Raw genomic sequence first — 20248 nt, 5'->3', positions numbered from 1 at the left:
ACCTTTATCATTTTTTAGTTATCAAACATATAAGATAAATTTCTTTCAGATTGTTATTAAAAATTAACAACTTGAATCATAATGAAATGTAATTTCTTGTGTTAAAACAGTATCAATTGCAGTAACGATAACAGAAAGCAAGTGTTCTCAGTGATCTCCCTTGACTAGCATCACAACAAAGCAAAACTAAGATAGTAACAAAGTAAAAATATCTCTAAAGACATACCTTCTTTCTCCTTATTTTTGAAGAAATCAAACTTAGATTTGAGTTCATTATGATCAGTGTAAGTCTTTGGTTCTGCTTTAGGAGGTGGAGCTTTTGCTACATTCACTTTTTTCAGTCTGTCTTTGATGCTTTGTATGTCCCCCATTGCTATCGCAGGCATACCACCTAGACCAGTGGGTTTTGCTGGTGTCTTCTTCTCAACATTTCTAGGTGCTGAAATATGACAATAAGCATTATTTAGAAATAGAGACAAATTGAACAAACTGCTATGCATGATATTCTGAACCCCTAATTTTGGAGGTTCAAGTCCAATAAATATAAAAATACATTTGCAATTGTAATTGTATATTCCTTACTATGAGACAATCAACCAAATCATTATGAAATCTCTTAAAGCATTTTTGAGTTATAATTTGATCTGTGGATGAACCAATGGATGGAAGGACAGTATGATATACTGTGTGGATGAACCATTGGGTGGAAGGACAGGATTATAGGATGTGTGGATAAACCAATGGATGGAAGGACTGAATAATATGATGTAAGGATGCACCAATGGGTGGAAGGACAGTATAATAGGATATGTGGATGAACCAATAGGTGGAAGGACAGTATGATACGATGTGTAGATGAAGCAATGGATGGAAGGACAGTATAATGGGATGTGTGGATGAACCAATGGTTGGAAGAACAGTATAATAGGATGTTTGGAAGGAAGAGTTATCAAAGGAACCAAGATTATAGCAGAAAGAATGCCATCCAGGGAAAAAGAGCAGATATGGAAAACAGATACACACAACAAATGGGTGGACAGACAGAATATGATCTGTGGATGAACCAATGGATGGAAAGATAGTATAATAGGATGTGTGGATGAACCAGTGGGTGGACATACAGTATAATATAATGTGTGGACGAACCAATGGGTGGAAGGACAGTATAATAGGATGTATGGATGAAACAGTGGGTGGATAGACATTATAGTATGATGTGTGGATGAACCAGTGGATGGGTGGAAAGTAGCTTCAGCTAAACAGAAAAACTTGTTTCAACAAAGCATCCCAGGGTAGCAAATTCCATTTTACACAGATGTTTCCAGAGGTATATACAAATTATTCAGGATTTGTAAAACTTTTGCAATCTCACCTTTAATGGGCTTTAAAATGAAGATTCCAGATAATACAAATATATGAGGTTGTTTATCGTTAAATATATTATACTTGAGATGAAGACTAACAACAGCTTCCCATACTATTCTAGTGAGTTTTATCAATGAAACTTGGAAGACTAATGTACTAATATATCTGCTGTGGCTACTTACGAGGAGCAGCTTCTCTGGACTGTTTCTGAAAGTGAAAAAAAAAATTCTTAAAAAAACTTTCTTTTCTGATACAGATGTCCTTACCATACAACTTGGTACAATATGGTTGGGGCCAAGAGGAGTACCTATTGGTCATTGTGTGGTTTTATGAGCAACTTGGCAGGTGTTTCTAGAAAATCTACATTTACCCTACTGGTGAAGTTCATGCTCCCAGTTATTAATGTAGTCCAGGTGAACCTAGTCCATGCTCCAAGTTATTAATGTAGTCCAGGTTGTTCATTCTTTTAGTTTCCTTGTTGTTTTGACTATCTGATGTTTATGTTGTGTGTTGTGTTTCTATTTTCCTTGTCTATAGACATTCTCATTGGATAATGTTCTTACCATACAAATCCTGGTTCCCTTGATTTCTCTGGGAGCAACAATAACATACCGATACTTATTAATTGTTATTTTTGAAGCTGATGAAAATTTTCTTAATTGTTTTTTTTGAAGCTGATGAAAACTGAAGTATATAACATCATTAGAAATTAAAGCATTCTTTATAATTATATCATATAATCTGGAGATCCATAATTTATGCCATTGTAATTGCAAGATGATAGGGGTTTTTTTGTATCTCAATTGTAGAATAAAACTTCAAATGGAATAATGACTAAGATAATAATAAGAGAAAAAATTTGCATTTTAAACATAAATAAATAGTATTGCAAGTTTATGCAAACACCTTTTGACAATCTTTGTATGTTATAACCAGCATGTCAGGGGAGGTTCTCTAAGCATGTACTCAACAACAAAAGGATAACATCAAACATGAACAGGTTCTACAATTCTACATTGACTTTTACAATTGGTTAGTTGATTCTATTTTAATTCTTCTGTTAAGTTTATAATATTTTGCTACTATTTATACATACACCATTTTAAATTATGTTATTCAGAAGAAAAACTTATTATGTTCATGATTTTTTTTGGAGTAATATTCAATTAGGAAAGACCATACTAACTCAAGGAAAGAATATACTCATCATTCCTTTAGCCAAAGGAAAGAACTTACTCAACATTTATATCACCAAAGGAAACAACTTGATCATCACTCATATAACCAAAAGAAATAGCTTGTTCATCGATCATACAACCAGTAACAAAAACTCACCACTCTTATACTCAAAGAAATAGAAAATCAGCATGTTTTCAATATAAAAAGACTAATACCCGGTCTGGACAAGGGTCAATATCTTTCATTTGTCAACACATTTAATATCTTCAATGGATGTTAACACTATAAAGCAAGTTAAAAACTTGCACAGTATTGGTTACAAAGTACTTTAAGTATGTACTTCATATCAAATATTTGTTAAATTAGTCCATCATAAGAAGTGCAAATCTTCCATCTTCAAAACATGGACAAGGGTAAAACTCCCTGGGATGTCTAGAAATAGTGTAGAACTTGAAAATTCTTGAAAAAAGAATGTCAGGAATTATTTTACATGGTTTTCTTCCCTTGATTTAGTCACTTACAGTGTATTTCACGGAGATAACTCCTTTCACCAGTAAGATATGGTAAACTTAGTCCATAACTTTCAAACAATTAAATGACATCTTCAGAATAGTGAGATTTTATTATCCTGTTTCACCCACTAGATAGAGTACATATATACTAAAGGGAGGGTTTGACTCACCAAACTCACCATTCATGCAACATTTTTTACTCACTCTATCACCTAACTTCTCCTCAAAAAACTTAATTATTTCACTCTGTAAGAGTTAAATCCATCAATTTATGATTAAATTACATTTTTTAAAGACTTTTAAATAAAATTGAGATTCTAATAATACTTTCGGAGTATAACTGCTGGCCTTGGAAAAAAGCCTTGACTACGGTAATTGAAAAAAAAATTAATGTTGCTTTGCATTTCTTAATTTAAGAGCAAAACTGAAAATGGACAATTGAAGTTGCATTTGCTAATAAAAAAGTTGAGAAAAATGATAATGAATACAGAAAAGCAGAGACTTCATTCATTAATAAATTATACTGGGAGGATTTTAAAATACTTACTGGTCTAGGGGGAGGTAGGGCCGGAGCAGCTGGAAGGGGTGGGGCAGATGGGGTGTCATCATCAGCAACCTGTAAATATTTATAAATCTGAAAATTTATTTCAAAATTATTTAACTGTGTTTGTTTCAGTATCATGGCTATGTCTTCCCATCTATCGATTTGAGTTTCAGACTGCTGTGTAAAGATAACAATGGTATCTCATCCTAGGAGATTATTTTTTCACTCACATATTGGAGTTTTACATTGTTTTCTGAATCCAAGGAGTAGTGTTTCACCAGTATTTTTTTTTTTTGCAGCAGTTTGAGTTTATTAGTACCTTGGTCTAATACAGTGAACTTCAAATCAGTAACTAATCTTAGGAGATAACTATTTGAAGATTTGTATTTGAAAATCTGTAGTATCAAATGGGAATTGACAGTTCATATTGAAAATTAAGTTTATTGGCAACACATCAGCTGAGCCAGTAAATAGGTATTAGCAACTGTAAAATTTAGATTGATAACAACAAATCTTGAAATATAATACAGTTATCTCCATTCTAATAGAACTATCAATTATATCTGTTAACGTGACAATTAAAATTCTAAAAAATAATGTCTGTGTATGTGAAAAAAAATTGAAGATATCAATCATATAATATCCTGAAATTTAGGATGCTGTCCAATGAATCTGATATTAAAACAATTGTTGCATTAGAAAATGTAATTTATACATATTACTTAACATATAAATCTTCACTAACCTGATACACCTCTTCTGATATTGCAGCTCCAACCTCACATTCTTGGTACTGAAAATATACCATATAAATATGATTACACTTTCAGTATTCTGAAATCTGTCTGAATTGACACAAGTATTCTTGAATCATTTATAATCTGCCACTCTTTGTCAGTCCAATAAAATAATTTACATTGTTCATTGTACAAACCTGTGCATTTCAATCCAATATACCTTCCTAAGAGATTGGTAGAATTAGACAGACTTACACTATAATACACTTCAGGAGGTAGACCTGGAGAAAGGGATGCAACTCTTACAAATCATTGGAACGTTTGTATTCAGCATTTTACACCAATGTCATGTAAGCATCAAAGTAACTTGGACTGATTTCATTCTGTTTCAAATGAAAGCTTGATAAGCTTCATTGAAATTGAATATAATACAAACATATCACTGATTTCGATAATTATTTCCCTTGGTCTATTTCATTCAGAATGCTGATTTCAGTGTTTTACAGAGCGTTTTAGACTAATTCTAAAAACTAAACAAATATTAATCCATTTTTTTTTAAATTATTTTCTCATACTAAAATGTTCCATTCTTTAAATTTTGGATAAGAAATAATGTTGATTTTGAGTCCCTCCCAGTAGTAAATTTTAGAAATTTTCAGAAAAAAAAAATTAATGAGGGCAGACCCTAACAAAATATGAGATGCTATTTCTTTCTCTACTATAAATAAGTTTCTTTCTCTACTATAAATAAGCATTCTGAGTGTAGTGCTAATATGATATAATATCCATTACCAGCTAAAAAAATATTGGATGTGATCAAACAAGCAAAGTTACTCTTCATACGAAAAGGGATAAAATGTCTAATAATGTAAAATAAAAATAAATTGAAAATTAGTACCTCATTCTAACTTACTTTGTAACCCACACTAGGACTGTAACTCATTGTTATAAGATATTGTAACCAAACATATCCTGTACTTATTTAAATTATGCTTTAAAAAACTGATAGACAGAATCCTTATCTACAACTTGTTGTAGATACATGTAAGGGACTCAAATTATACATTATAACATTTATGATGTAAATCAAGGTTTCAAAGATAAAACAAAAACAAGAGGCTCCCAGGAGCCTGAATTGCTCACCTGGTTAAATTTTGTCTTTCAATGGCAATAAATTTAACAAGAGGTTTACTAATAATTTCAGGGATTGAAAATTTTTTCGGGAAGACCCAAGCCCTGGACTTTTTCATTTTTTGTACACTAAGCCGAACAATGTTTTATCAAGTCCCAATCGTAAGATATATAAATGCAATTTTGTTATCTGATATTCTTATGTATATGTCTGTGTTTGCAAGGAAGAAGACACAGTATCAGGTGATTCTGACTCCCGGTCTGATGCCTTGTCATCAGCTTTCCGTTTCTGCATTTTTTTTTACCGTGAAATTGTAATTGAACAACGATATACTCCTAAAAAGTTTATCAATAAAAGTTGATCTTTATCATTCCAGCGCTTGATTAATAAAATTTGAAATATGTCAAAAAAATGTGTCTGATCACGCGCAAGTGTGATTTCGGACTAGAATGACTTATCAATTAGATCAACCAAGTCAATACCCATTCTTAAAATTCAATTATAAGTATTTATAGGTCATGATATAGATAAAAAAATTTGCCATGTCCGACGGATTTATTTCACTGAAAAACAGCAAGTCCAAGATTCAATATTTCTAGTCCTAGGTGTCAGGCTTTAGGAATCTTCAAACCCTGAATTCTGACCAAAGAAGACTTTGGTAGGACTTTTCATAAGGATCAATACATGGCTTAACAGATAAAAATGAAAACTTGATCACAAATAGATCTCATCATGTTGAACACTTTTACCTGCAGTAAGAATTTGGCTAAACCTAACGGTTTTGGAGACTATGCTAAAAACTACAGTCTGACCCCTATGTTCTATTTTAAGTATTGGTTGCAATGTTTTTTGACGGATCAAAAATCTAAACATAAATTTTGTGCAAGATACCCTATCGAACATCTGTGCAAAGTTTCATATAATTCCTCTCAGTAGTTTCAGAGGAGAAGATTTTTTAAAAATTGTTAACGGACAACAACGACGACGGACACCAAGTGAAGGCAACAGTTCACATGGCCTTCGGCCAAGTGAGCTAAAAAGTTAGTTAGCGACCAAATAGTGTATTATTTATCAATTTCTAAAAGCATAAAGTTCAAAACAGGACATAAATGTGCAATTTCCTATTCTATTAATTCTATAACACACTGTATAAATTGATGTATAATATAACATCAACACATTCAAATTACACTTACCATAAGCTGACTATCCTAGTAATAAATAATAAGTACAAATGTCCTTGTCATATTTTGACCAAATTGTATTTTCTGTATGTTCTGAATCACACTCCTAGTATATGTAATTATTGCCAAAACATGTTTCTTGTTTTTTCTCTTTAAAAATGCAAATTACCAGTACAGTAAAAACCTCCTTAAACCAACCCATTTTTGTACTGAAGTTTTTATTTGGTTAGCACTTGTTGGATTTAAAGAGAATCAAAATGCATTGGAACTTATCAGCAAGGGACTTGAGAAGTTGTCTGGTTGAGACAGGTGTCTGATTTATTCAAAGTTTGAGTTTCACTGTACTACAGTAGAACCTATCTTAACTGAAACCTGAATAATACAAAAAAAAACATCTTAACCAGATACTTTTAAAAACCCCTTTATAACAATTAAAGTGTATTTTGAACCTTGGTAAACCAAACAGAAATCTTAACTGAAGAAATTGACAGGTTTCACTGTATAAAAAAAATCAATTCAAAAGTCAATTTCTTGTTCCTGTGAATTCTAATAGAGGTCATATCTGTTTCATTTATCACATGCATTTGTCACAACTCGACAAAGAACCACTAGCATGTTTAAGTAACCTTAAGTTTTATTCCTGCAATTTGCAGGAAATGTGATTAGTTCAAGTGAAACCCCTTTAGTTCAATAGGCAATAGAAATTCTCAAAACTGCAGAGCCATCATAATTTGGTGGATATTGTGTAGGTTAGTGTAATAATACCCAGTACTTTATATCACGTCAGGAAACAATCACTCATTTTAAAAAAGTGTTGTTTTTTTTTGCAACAGTCCGCAATTCAAATAGTTCCAAACTGAATAAGGCTTTGATGAAGGGACAAATCCTAATGTTAACTTCAACCAATTAGAAATTAAACCATAAGGATTGTTTTCCAATTTTCTACTGAGATATGCTCACATAACCAACCTTGGGGCAGTTTACACTTGTTCACAAACCACTTTGGGGTTCATGAAGTGTAAACCGCCTCAAAGTTGGTTATTTTGCATAACCTAGTCAAAAATTAAAGTAAATCATTAAATAAATTGTTATCACAGAGACATGTCTTGCCTGTTGCATATTGACATTGTAATCAAATAGTGACATTGTTACTAATTTAATATATTATGGACAATTTATCAAATCCATAAAACCATTTGACACCACCAAACTGCACAGATTCCTCCAGTATACTTTTTTGTTTACATATATGGAACTGTGAAAAAGTGATGTTTTAGTAACATAAAATTTCAAAATACAGTGATGCTAATGCAACTGCATACCAAATATGATTGACCTTACATACCGGTAAGTGGTTCATATTAAACTGACCTAATCAGAAATCTTCACACTAAATCTAAACATTGAAGCTGATGCCAATGCGACCCCGGAAAAGTAATACCTTAGTCTAAGCTTCCACAACATTTATTGCAGTAAAGACAAAAACTGATCTCAAACTTTAGATTGATACAAAAGTCTACAGGAGTAGTCTTTGTGTTAAAATCGTTGAAATGGAATCTATCTCTGTGGGCCCTGCCATGGCAATTAAGTCATATATACTTATTTATTTCAAGTGATCAACCCACATGCAAAAAATCAAAAGCCCACATCAAAAGACAAACAAGAGGCTCCCAGGAGCCTGAATCACTCACCTGGTTAAATTTTCACCTTTCAAGGACAATAACTCTTACAAGAAGTTGTCCGACAATTTTGACTCCATGAAGACTTTGCTAGAAGTTATCATAAGGATCATTTCATCAACTGAAAGTTTCATTCTATCTATTATAGTTTTCAAGATATTGGCTGAAAACTGCTAAAAACATCATTTTTGCCTTACAAGGGCCATAACTTTTACATAGTCGTCTGACAACTTTGACCCTTGGAGACTTTTGTAGGCCTTATAATAAGAATCTTTTCAGCAATAGAAAGTCTATCATAGTTTTCAAGATATTAGCTGAAAACTGTAAAGAAAAAAAAACCTGTCATTTTTCTCCACTCAAGGGCAATAACTCTTAGATGGAGTCATCTGACAACTATAATCCCTCAGATTCTTTTGTAGACCTTATAATAAGGATCATTTCAGCAATTGAAAGATATTAGCTAAACCTAAAGGTTTTGGAGATATATGCACAAAACCACTGTAAGACCCCTATGTTCTATTTTTAGTAATGATGACTGTTTTTTAACCAATCAAAAATCCAAACAATCATTTTGTGCAGGATAACTAAAAAAACAAAATTACCAACTTCCATTGAATTCTGTGTAGTAGTTTCTGAGAAGATTTTTGAAAGTAATAACATCAAAAACAGCAAAAAACGTCCAAAAAGGACAATAGCTCCAATATGGGTCAACAAATTCTCACCAAAATTTGACCACTGATAGATCTCATCATGCTGAATACTTTTATCTATACCAGAATTTTGTTAAACCTAATGGTTTTGGAGATATACACAAAAAACTGTGGTCGGACCACTGTTCTATCTTTAGTAATGGCGGCCATGTTTTTTAACAAATCAAAATCCAAATGCTCATTTTGTTAAGGATACCCTAATAAACAAAATTCCAACTTCCATTGAATTCTGTGTAGTAGTTTATCAGAAGATTTTTGAAAGTAATAACATCAAAAACAGCAAAAAACGTCCAAAAAGGACAATAGCTCCAATATGGGTCAACAAATTCTCACCAAAATTTGACCACTGATAGATCTCATCATGCTGAATACTTTTATCTATACCAGAATTTTGTTAAACCTAATGGTTTTGGAGATATACACAAAAAACTGTGGTCGGACCACTGTTCTATCTTTAGTAATGGCGGCCATGTTTTTTAACAAATCAAAATCCAAATGCTCATTTTGTTAAGGATACCCTAATAAACAAAATTCCAACTTCCATTGAATTCTGTGTAGTAGTTTATCAGAAGAAGAGTTTTGAAAGTAAAAACAGCAAAAACAGCAAAAAACGTCCACAAAGGGCAATAACTCTAACATGGGTCAACAGATTTTCACCAAAATTTTGACCATAGGTAGATCTCATCATGCTGAATACTTTTACCCAGTCAATATTTGGCTTAACCTAAAGGTTTTGGAGATATATGCAAATATCTGCTGTCTGATCCCTATGTTCTATTTTTAGTAAAGGCAGCCATGTTTTTTAACTGATCACAAACCCAAACAATCACTTTGTGAAAGATACTCTAAGGAACAATTATTATAAGTTTCATGTGAATCTATTCAGAAGTTTCAGAGGAGATGATGTTTGAAGATATTGTTAATAACGATGACATTACTACCACGTCGATGACTGACACCAAGTGATGGCAATAGTTCAGATGGCCTATGGCCAGGTGAGCTAAAAAGTTACAGCCTTGACAAAAGAGTATGTCAACGAAAAATAAGGAATTTGACCATGAAGTCAAGGTTCAAGGTCAAAGGCCTCTCTCCAAGGTATGTGACACATTATCTTTACATGATCTACCCACATGCCAAATATCAAAAGCCCACATCAAATGACAAAAAAGTTTCAGCCTGAACACAAGTTTGTGAGTGAAAAACAGGAATTTGACCTTGAGGTCAAAGTTAAAGGTCATGGGTACGTGACACAGTCTTTAGGTGATCTACAAACATGCAAAATATCAAAAGCCTATATCGAAAGACAAAAAACTGATATAGTGATCACTATAGGGAGACCACCACTTTTAGAGGCAGCGACTTAATTAGAGCTGCTAAATTACTTGAGACTGCCTATTAAAAATGCCTCTGTAACAAGTGCAAATGCCATAAACTGCCTTAGCTGGAGTTTATATTAGAATTTTACCTCTTCTTGTTGTTCCTCAACTTCATACATATCCTAAAATAGAATAAATGAATGGTCCAAATACTTTTATCTACAGGCACTTCATTCCTTAGTACAAAGCTCTAATCTAAAAAATACTTTTTGTGGGTACCAACTTTTGTGGTTTAGGGAAAATTATCAGTTCGTAGTTTCTTGAATTTGTGGATTTGTTAACTCCTTTACCTTGGGGACCAAATTTCATGGTTTACCAAACCCATGAAACCACGAAAACTGGAACCGCACAAATAACAATACTTTCATAGTATGTCATTTCTGAATGCAAACTCAATATAAGCCCAGTAGCAAAAAAATCTTACAATTATTTGATCACCTAACAACATAATTTTTTTTTCTTAAGTTGAATTTCTTTGTCCAAACTAGTAAACATTCATTTATCAAAGCACTGAATTAAATTCTTTAAATGAGTTATAAAATTATAATATACCTCTGCCACTCCTTGGAACTCATCATAACTTTCTTGGACAAACTACAACAAATAATATTTTGTTGAACACCCAACAGCAGTGAAAAAAATACAATGCATACAATGACAGTATTTAGGGAATATAGTTCGAAATATAAATCACCAAAGAACTTTCTTGAGTAGTCAAGTGAGCAATTGACTTTCTATTAGACAACTCAACTGATGATTAATTCCATAGGTATGGATATCCATGTCTAATAAAAAATTTGGAATTTCCTTCTGAATCATTAAATTAACAACCTGAAGCAGTTCAATGGTTGATTGTCATTTCATCAAGAAAAGACCATACCTGTAAACCTTTGGAACATTTCATGTGGGAGAATCTCTCCCATTACAACTGTTTCATGTAAAAGATTTTACATAAAAGCATTTTTTTTTATGTAAAAACTTAATTATTCAGTATTATTCACAGAAGAAAAAACTCCCACAAATCTAGCATTTTATGTAGGAGATTAGAATTATTTTATTCTTTGATTTAGTGGGAGTCTCCTCCTTAATGTGGGAGGATTAACAGTTATGAAAAACAAACAGTCTCCTGCGTAATATCATTGTTTGTGTTGTAAAATATACATTGTATTGCCATAGTTTTCCTTTACTCTTTTGCCTACCCTAGATGTGACATTTTATGAGCAATTCAGCAGGTGCTTTTAGAAAAGTAGAGGAGGTTTACCCAACCTCTGCACCTGGTCCATGCTCCCAGTTTTAAGTGGAGTCTGGGTTGCTTATTTGCTATTGTTTCTATATAAATGTTTTTTTTTTGGTTATTTTATGTTCTTTGTTGTGTGTGTCTATTTTTCCTGTTTAGTCTTTATCCTATATTCTTTTGATTTTTACTTGGTACCCTTGATTACTTTTAAGTTTCTGTAATTACTAGCATTTGACAAAATAAAAGGACTGCAACTCGAAATAGTATATGCAGTAAATGTTTTGTAGATCTTAGCCAACAATTAAAAGTTTTAATATCTAAGAAACTAATTATGTAAGCAACAACCATATTATAAGCACAGATTCTTCTTCAAATAACTATAGTTTAAAAAATTTTCAGAGAGAGTAAATTAAATCTTAGATCATACTATCTAAATATTTTAATTAGCTGTCTTTGTAAGAATCATGCAAAATCTGAAAAATGTGATACACCCCAAAACTGGCTACATATTTTCATTTTTGTAATTAAGTTGTTTTATGGGTCTATATTATGAAATGTGTAATTATTCATTCAAATCTGCCTGCTCTTAGGAGGTAATCGACATTGAAAATACAATAGATTCTATTGTATTTGAGCGCCATTTACAGAGTTATCTTCCTTAATTTTAAAATCTACAGTGCATTCTATATAATTTTTATCTCCTAAGAGCACAGGTTATATGAAAAACCACATGTTTATTTCTGTTTACTATGACATTTCAAACAAAATATCAAAAATAAAAATATGTAGACTTTTTACCCATGAATCACATTTTGCATGATTCTTAGCTGGAGTGCTACTTCAAACTTCATGACAAGACTTGACTAAAGATGAATCAGTTTCTCCTATGAATATTAAAGAATACATTGAATATATGTAGTGGAACGAGATCCCTCAGGAACATTTTTTTTTTAAAACACCCCCCTGGTGCATGTATACTTAATTACTCACTAAAATTCAGAGAGAGAAATATGTATGTCAAAAAAGGAGTTACAAAATGTCAGATAAGATTTTCAGATTCAGTTATCTAATTAGTGAAAATATAGTTGAGAAAAGAATTTTGAGAAAAATTAAAATTGAATTTTACAAAACCAGACTTAAAGCAATAAATAATTGCTTGTCTATTTGGAACTTTCAAACAAAACACTCATTAAGAATATTGGATATTAAAATGAAGTTGATTTAGTATTTATCACCTCTTCTTCTTGTTTTGATGATCTACTGGGTATATCTATGTCACACTCTGCATACTCCTCTTGCAGTGGCTACATTTAAAATAACATGCAGTAGAAATGAGAATACATACCTAGCAAGGCTGTCAAGTTTAAAAAGCATCATTCGGGAGATTTGGAAATGTTCCCAAATTTAGAATCAATTTGCCATCCCATGAAAGTCACATGAGACTTGACAGACCTAACATCCATACACATTCAACTGTAGTCAAATTTATCTCAGTGACAATCAATATAACGATCTATCTTACATGACTACGATTGAAATATCCTTATATAGTGCAGTCTTCTTAACATGTACATAAAGACCATATGTCCAATGTGACAAAGGTTTTGCTTTCCACTGAATGATCACTTAAAATAGATTTGACTGTAAATACATGAAAAAAGACTTTCTATCAATACTATTTGTTATAAAGAACTGAACTGTTAATCAGAACCCATGCAAAAGTTTCTTCACTACAAAGGATGGAAGTAAACCATACTGTTACTGAAGTCTTATTCTTTACCAGTATTTTTAATTTTGCATTTTTGAAGTACATTCAAGGACAAAAGGTCATTTGAGTACAACCTTGTTCCTAGCCATTTTTTAAATATGACACTTCATTTTGAGTAATACAGTGAAATCTATCTGAACCTAACCCCTTTCGAACTTTAAAAAATTGTTCAGTTAAGATAGCTGTTTGGTTTATCAATGTTCAAAATATATTTTAAATGATGTAAAGGGACTATACAAAGTGTTTGGTTTAGACAGGTTTGTAAATGTTCAGGGTTCATTTTAGACATTTTTTGGAAATGTTCAGGGTTTTGTTTAGACATATTTCACAGTATTAGACTTCATACTAATAACACACATTGAAAGATCATTTTAATACAACCCTGTTCTTAGTAGATTTGTTTAATATGCTAAATCACTTATTCTGAGTAATTTAATTAACATGAGTACATTCATCTATAGACTCATACAAAGATTACACTTCCGTTACACAAAACTCTATAAAAACCACTACATAACGTAGATATCTCACCTCCTCTGCAGCTACCTCCATGTCATCATAAGTTTCACCCTCATCTTCCTCCTAAAAGTAGAGAACAACAGTTTTAATTTCATTTACATAAATTTTTGTATGACATTCTGATTGGTCTACTATTTGTATAAGGCACCATTGTAATCACTTTCTAACATGATAAATTTTCATAACTGTTATAATTTTACATGTTAAAACATAAAAAAAACACTCAAAAATATAATAATGAATGGTCATGGTACTTTTTATTCAAACAAATAATTTATTAACTTTTCTTGCAAAAAAAATCCATGGGGCATCTTCAATGAATAATGTGAAGACCCTCACACCACAGGGTAGGCTGCAGCTGGCCAACAAACAACATTATAGACAGGTACAGCAAAATACTTGCCTATATACTTCAGCAACATAAATTAAACTGAAAGTGACAGCTAAACAATACATACAGAGGCCAGATATTCCTGACTTTGAATTCCTGACTTTCAATTTCAATTCTTTCCATTCTTTATTACCTTAAACTAATACTGTTCATCAGTATAAACAGCCCAAACAAAAATGCATTTATACAGCAGTAAGATACCGTTTGAAATATAAATCATAAATCATGATATGTCTGAAATTATTGAGTTACAATATATTTCTAATATGGAATGCCATATATAAATATTTTCCCAAGTTACAAAGATCTTTTGTGTTCTCAACAGAAAGTAACTACCAGTTTAAATGCAGTTGGCCTAGACCTATAAAACCCACTATGTTGGACAAGTCAGGAAAAAATGTGGCCAGGTTAAAGTCCTTTGGCATGATCACAATCTCTCCCTTTTAAATCTGGCCACTGTGGAAAAAATATTACACAGTTAAACACACCTAAAAATCAGTTCAAAAAGGTGTGAGTCCCTTGCTAAAACAGAAACTGATTATACCTTATACAAAAGAATAAAGGACTACAAGCAGTTAACTGCCATACCAGGTAAAGACCAATTTAAACATACAAAAAGTTATATCCTAATCATATGTAATATCATTTTAGTTACAGTGAAACCTGTCTAAACCAAACTTTAAAACTGGTTCGGTTGAGACACATGTTCTGTTTACCAAGGTTCTAAATATATTTAAACTGATATAAAGAACTTTAATTGCCTGATTTAGACAGGTTTTCAGATTATTCAGGGTTTATATTGGTTTTACTGTATTTATCAAAGTTTTGGAAAGACAAGCATGTATTATCTCCTAGCTGTTTCTATGATGGAACAATACTAAAGGTGAAAGCTAAGAGACCACAATTAGAATGAATAAGAGGAGGTTCATGATCCAGGAACAAAGGCTCAAAGAAGAAAACAGACAAAAGATACCATAAATACTGGTAACACAAATAAACTAAAAGAATACACACAAAACCAAATGAATAAATGAAAACCTGGACTCCACTTGAAACTGGGAGTACAGATCAAGTGCACTGGTTGGGTAAGCATCCTCTGCTTTTCTATAAACACCTGTTGATGTCAAATCTAGGTGAAAAAGAACAAGAGGCTCTCAGGAGCCTGAATCTCTCACCTGGTTATAAGAAGTTTCATTTTATCTATAATAGTTCACAAGGTATTGGCTGAAAATTGTAAAAAAAAAAAAAAAAAGGCATTTTTTACCTTTCAGGGGCAATAACTCTTACAAGGAGTCATCTGATAACTTTGACCCCTCAGAGACTTTTGTAGGCCTTATAATAAGGATCATTTCAGCAATTGAAAGAATCATTTGGAGATATAATATGAGAAAAACTTCTGACTGACCCCTTTGTTCTGTTTTTAGAAACAGTGGCCATGTTTTTCAACAGATCAAAATTCCCTAAACCGGTGCTATGAAAAATATCCTACGGAACATTCATATCAAATTTGGTTCCAATTGGTCAAGCAGTCTCAGAAGAGAAGATTTTTGAAGAGAAAAAAAGGCAATAACTCCAACATGTCTTAACAGATAAAAACAAAAATTTAAACGCAGATAGATCTCATTATGCTGAATGCTTTAATCCCAATCAAAATTTGGCTCAACCTAACAGTTTTTGAGATATATGAAAAAAAACCCTATGTTCTATTTTTAATAATGGCGGCAATGTTTTTCAATGGATCAAAAATCCCCACATCGGTTCTACTGCAGGATACCCCAACTAACACACACATACCAAGATTTGTTTCCATTGATCCAAGTAGTGTAAGAGGAGAAGAGTTTCAAAAAATCATTAATTACGATGGAAGACAATGATGATAATGACGACAATGATGACAGACACCAAGTGATGGCAATAGCGAACATGGCCTTTGGCCAGGTGAGCTAAAAAAGGAAACAATATTTTTAAAGTCTGTTCTCATGGTGGTGATGGCAACATAACAATGATTTTTACAAAAATTAATATGTATAAACCAAGATTAATGATCTAAACCTTATCTTAACATATTGTATTGACTAATTCAGAAATATACCTCACTCTCAGCTTTTCCCATCTCAGCCTCATCATATATATCACCCCCTTCTCCATCATCATAAAAGTCCTCCGGAGGTGCTGCTGGCTGAAAATAGACAAAATAATTTTAAAAAATTCCTTTGTATTTTCAGTTTACTGCATTTCTTTGATAACATCACATACAAACATTTTTTTCCTAGAATTATTCTGCCAACTGCAAGAAAAATATTCTTTCAAAATATCCTACCTGTATTAGAAATGGTTTTTTTCTATGAGAGACAAGCAGCTGATCAAGTCCTCACCTTAACATATTTGAAAATTGAAATAAACTCTCTGTACACTTTACAGCAAGTAGACATAGAGATAAATTCAATTATGTTAAATACAAGTAGAAATTAATTATAAAGAACTAAGATACAACATCAGGGATTTTCTTACATAGTTCTTGTGAGAACTGAGCAATGGATGCAATACAAAAACACTGAAAGATTTCAATTATCTGGAAAAAAAAACATTTCATTATGTCTTAACCTAGAAATATGACAGAAGTTCATAGTAATTAATTGACTTTGTTAACAAAATGTGAACATTCTTGAGTGAAGTGTATTTATAGTAAAACAATTCATAAACATGTAGAAATATGTTATATTTAATACATATACAACTTTTATAACAGAAAAAATCAATATGGACCACAGGCCTTAACAATATTTCAGATTACGAAATAAGTGCTGACTAAATAATGAGCTTTCTTCAAGCCATATATAGGGCATAATACAAAGTTTAACCCGAATCATATAATGTAAAAGTATCATTGTTCACGGGGTACTATTTTTTGTAGTTTTTGTTTAGTTGGAAGACCATAAAATTGGTTTCCCATGAAAGGGAAATTTTCATTCTTTTGTATGATATGGTTTTCATATCAACAATTTCAAGTACCTACAGACTGACATGGTTTCTTCCCTAAACCACAAAATTTGGTACCCACAATAAAAGTTCTTGCACTATAGTAAATAAATACAACAAGCATATAGCCACTGAGCCACTATATAATATCACTACACATAGTTACAATAACTTCATAACCCAACACCAATACATATATTACTACAAAGCATTCTTTACAGGAATAACAAAACATATACTGTCCAAAAAATACAACAAAATTTCATTTAACATAATGGATATCCACACTCAGGCAAAATGGGGACAGCATATCCAGCCAATATGTAAAAAAACTACCCCTATGTGTCTGTTCTTTAAACCATTACTTTAATTTTGCAATAATTATGGGATAAGAGAACTCTTTCCCTTGTTAATGACATATTTACAAGAAATCCTAAATATTACCTATAAAGAGTCTGGTAACATAATATTTTTTTAGGAATTTCTGTTACAACTTAAAGTGACAATGCAATCAATGCCTCATTTTTTCAATTTTTTGGAAGTCCCTCTTCAAGTTGGAATAAGTCCTGAAACATTCCTTACTTTAAGGAATTGTATAAATATATTCATAATAATTTTACCACTGGAAAAGTATGTGTCAAAATAAATAAATAACACTTCATCCTTGTTATTTTTAGTATAGTCATTCATGGTACTTATTTCACCCAACTTCTAGTAAGATGGTTACTGTAAACAATTTATAGTTTCCAAAGACTTTGATAATATGCTGTTGTTTTATTTATTAAAATAACAACACATCAAATAAATTTTCTGTTTAGCATTAGCCAATTGAAAAATTACCATTTTTTATCCCTTACAGAATAAACAAAAAAATTATTTTCAGTAAAACACATTGGATTCTAAATGTGCTCTGACTATGGCACTACTAATTTTTATAAATGCACTTGCCATGCCTTCCAGGTACAGATTCTAGATTTCATGAATAGGGGTGTCAATTATACCAATTATAAATTTAACGGATATAATTTGTGAAAAATCAAGATTTCAACAAAAATAATTGTGTTATTCATTTTATTTTTATTTATTATTTTTTACTTTACTTTTTTTTTTTTTTTTTTTGGGGGGGGGGGGATTACATTCCCCTACCTAGGAATCCATGTCTGCCTTTTCTCTTCCCTACTAGTAGTGTGCAGGTTTATCTCCCTTTTGCAAAGTTATCTTCTCTTTAAAGATGGGATTTTTTTCTGTATGTTATAATCTCTGTACATATAGAAGCAAATTTTTTTCTTGATAAATGCTGGGGTAAAAAAAAGTCAAAAAAGAAAAAAAAAGTAAAGATTTTTCTAGCCTTGTTTCGCTGATGCAAGATACCTTTTCTCACGAAAGATGACTTTTGCAAAGGGGGTGTAAGATGGGCTTACATTTTGTACCACAATGTAAAATTAAAAACACTCATAGTCTCAAAGTATTTTGAGACTGCAATATTAACTTACGAAATTTGTGTTTAAATATACTAAATGCATTTATCATTGAGTAATCACTCAGTATATGAAATAATTAAATACTGAAAGGCTTTTAGTTTTACAGTCTTGGATAGCTACCGCTTTAAAATTGCAAAAAATGTGCAAGTATTTTACTTGTTAGAAGGGTTACAAAAATTAAACACTGAAATAACACATACATTTACAATTCATGTTAATGAAAAGTAGTTCCAAAATGATGTGGAAAGAAAACAGAGCAGCAGACAGATATGCCAAAAATAAAACAAAGAGAAAATAATGCCAGTTAAAACTCCTTTCAATTAGATATGTAGTTCTGCATATCAGTGAGAAATGTTTGCAAATCTTGAGAGGAATTGTTTTCATGATTGTTTTCTTGTGCTTAAGATTAAAACAAACCATTACGAAATTAAGGCATACCAGTAAATAACAATATTCAATATCAATTTAACATCAATATGATGTGAATAGTGAAATAATTGTACTTTCTCACATGTTTTTCATGAAGCATTCTCTTATAGCTCAGCATAAAACCTGGGATTGTCAATATAGAAATTGAAAGACATGAACAAGCATTATTAAAATGAAACAGAACAGCACTTGAAAATATGGCCATTACAAGTCAAATTACTGGTTTCAATGCCATTTTTTATCAAATATTGAAAGACTTTTTATTCCCCAAAAAATGTATTTTAAAGGTACTTTTAAACAAGCCAGAAAAAAATTAGGTAGGTACCAGTTTGATTTTATTATACTAAAAAGTCAATGACAATGGTTAACCAGACAGTGAGATAACCTTAAAAGAGGGAAAAGATGGCCCTAAGATTTAAAATTAATAGTTTTTAATGCATATTTCATACCAAAATCATTTTAGAATTCCCATCAAGGGCAGAGAGATAGATCTATGACTGAAAAGCCCTATCATAGAAACTAACATGCATAATATTGATGTTTTTACAGCAGAGTGAGATAAATTAGTAAATAAATTCATTCTATAATGAGTCAACAGTGATAGTTAACACAATCCACAGGTAGAATGGACAGAAATATTGCCATGACAATAGCAGTAACCTTGTTCCTGGCTGGTGGTGGAACTGGTGGCCCCTTTGGTTCTTTATAACCCCTTGATGGCAGAGGTGGCTCTCTTTTAGGCTACAAAATACATCATAAAATCTAATGTAGTTATTACAAGTACCTGAACTTTATTGGAATTGTATGTTCTGTTTATGTGTAAATACTTTTGATAGACAAATAGGGTATGTAAGTCTCGTCATGTGACCCCATGATTTCACGAGATTGGGTCCTACCAAAAGCATGGAGACTTGTCATTTAGAGAGCGTTGAGTTCAGTGTTGAGAGCAAAACATCTTTTTGCGTAAAAAATACTGCTAAAAAAACCAAATATCTATTTTCTACATGATTAAGGTATTAAGAAAAA

General features: G+C 31.7%; 1 protein-coding gene across 6 annotated transcripts in view; it reads right to left on the bottom strand.

The window, feature by feature from the left end:
• The window catches only part of LOC148621669 (uncharacterized), a 42011-nt gene that overhangs the window by 11605 nt on the left and 10158 nt on the right, over positions 1 to 20248 (bottom strand). For 2 of the 6 annotated variants that reach the window (XM_088576284.1, XM_088576289.1), the window contains exons 5-15: positions 19883 to 19963; positions 16426 to 16512; positions 13955 to 14005; positions 12891 to 12959; positions 10971 to 11012; positions 10508 to 10540; positions 6666 to 6680; positions 4346 to 4393; positions 3604 to 3672; positions 1548 to 1572; positions 227 to 439 (exon numbers count right to left, since the gene is read on the bottom strand). In XM_088576284.1, coding sequence (XP_088432410.1) covers positions 227 to 439; positions 1548 to 1572; positions 3604 to 3672; positions 4346 to 4393; positions 6666 to 6680; positions 10508 to 10540; positions 10971 to 11012; positions 12891 to 12959; positions 13955 to 14005; positions 16426 to 16512; positions 19883 to 19963 — 733 coding nt within the window. The remainder of the gene's footprint in view (positions 1 to 226; positions 440 to 1547; positions 1573 to 3603; positions 3673 to 4345; positions 4394 to 6665; positions 6681 to 10507; positions 10541 to 10970; positions 11013 to 12890; positions 12960 to 13954; positions 14006 to 16425; positions 16513 to 19882; positions 19964 to 20248) is intronic. The other 4 variants (XM_088576285.1, XM_088576286.1, XM_088576288.1 and 1 more) reach the window with 4 other exon arrangements.

This window comes from Perna viridis, chromosome 3, assembly GCF_037379345.1.
Source record: "Perna viridis isolate PV_CMFRI_1.1 ecotype Kerala chromosome 3, ASM3737934v1, whole genome shotgun sequence".
NCBI lineage: Eukaryota > Metazoa > Mollusca > Bivalvia > Mytilida > Mytilidae > Perna > Perna viridis.
Note: the sequence above shows the minus strand (reverse complement) of the source record. Positions and strands in the feature narration are given on the sequence as shown.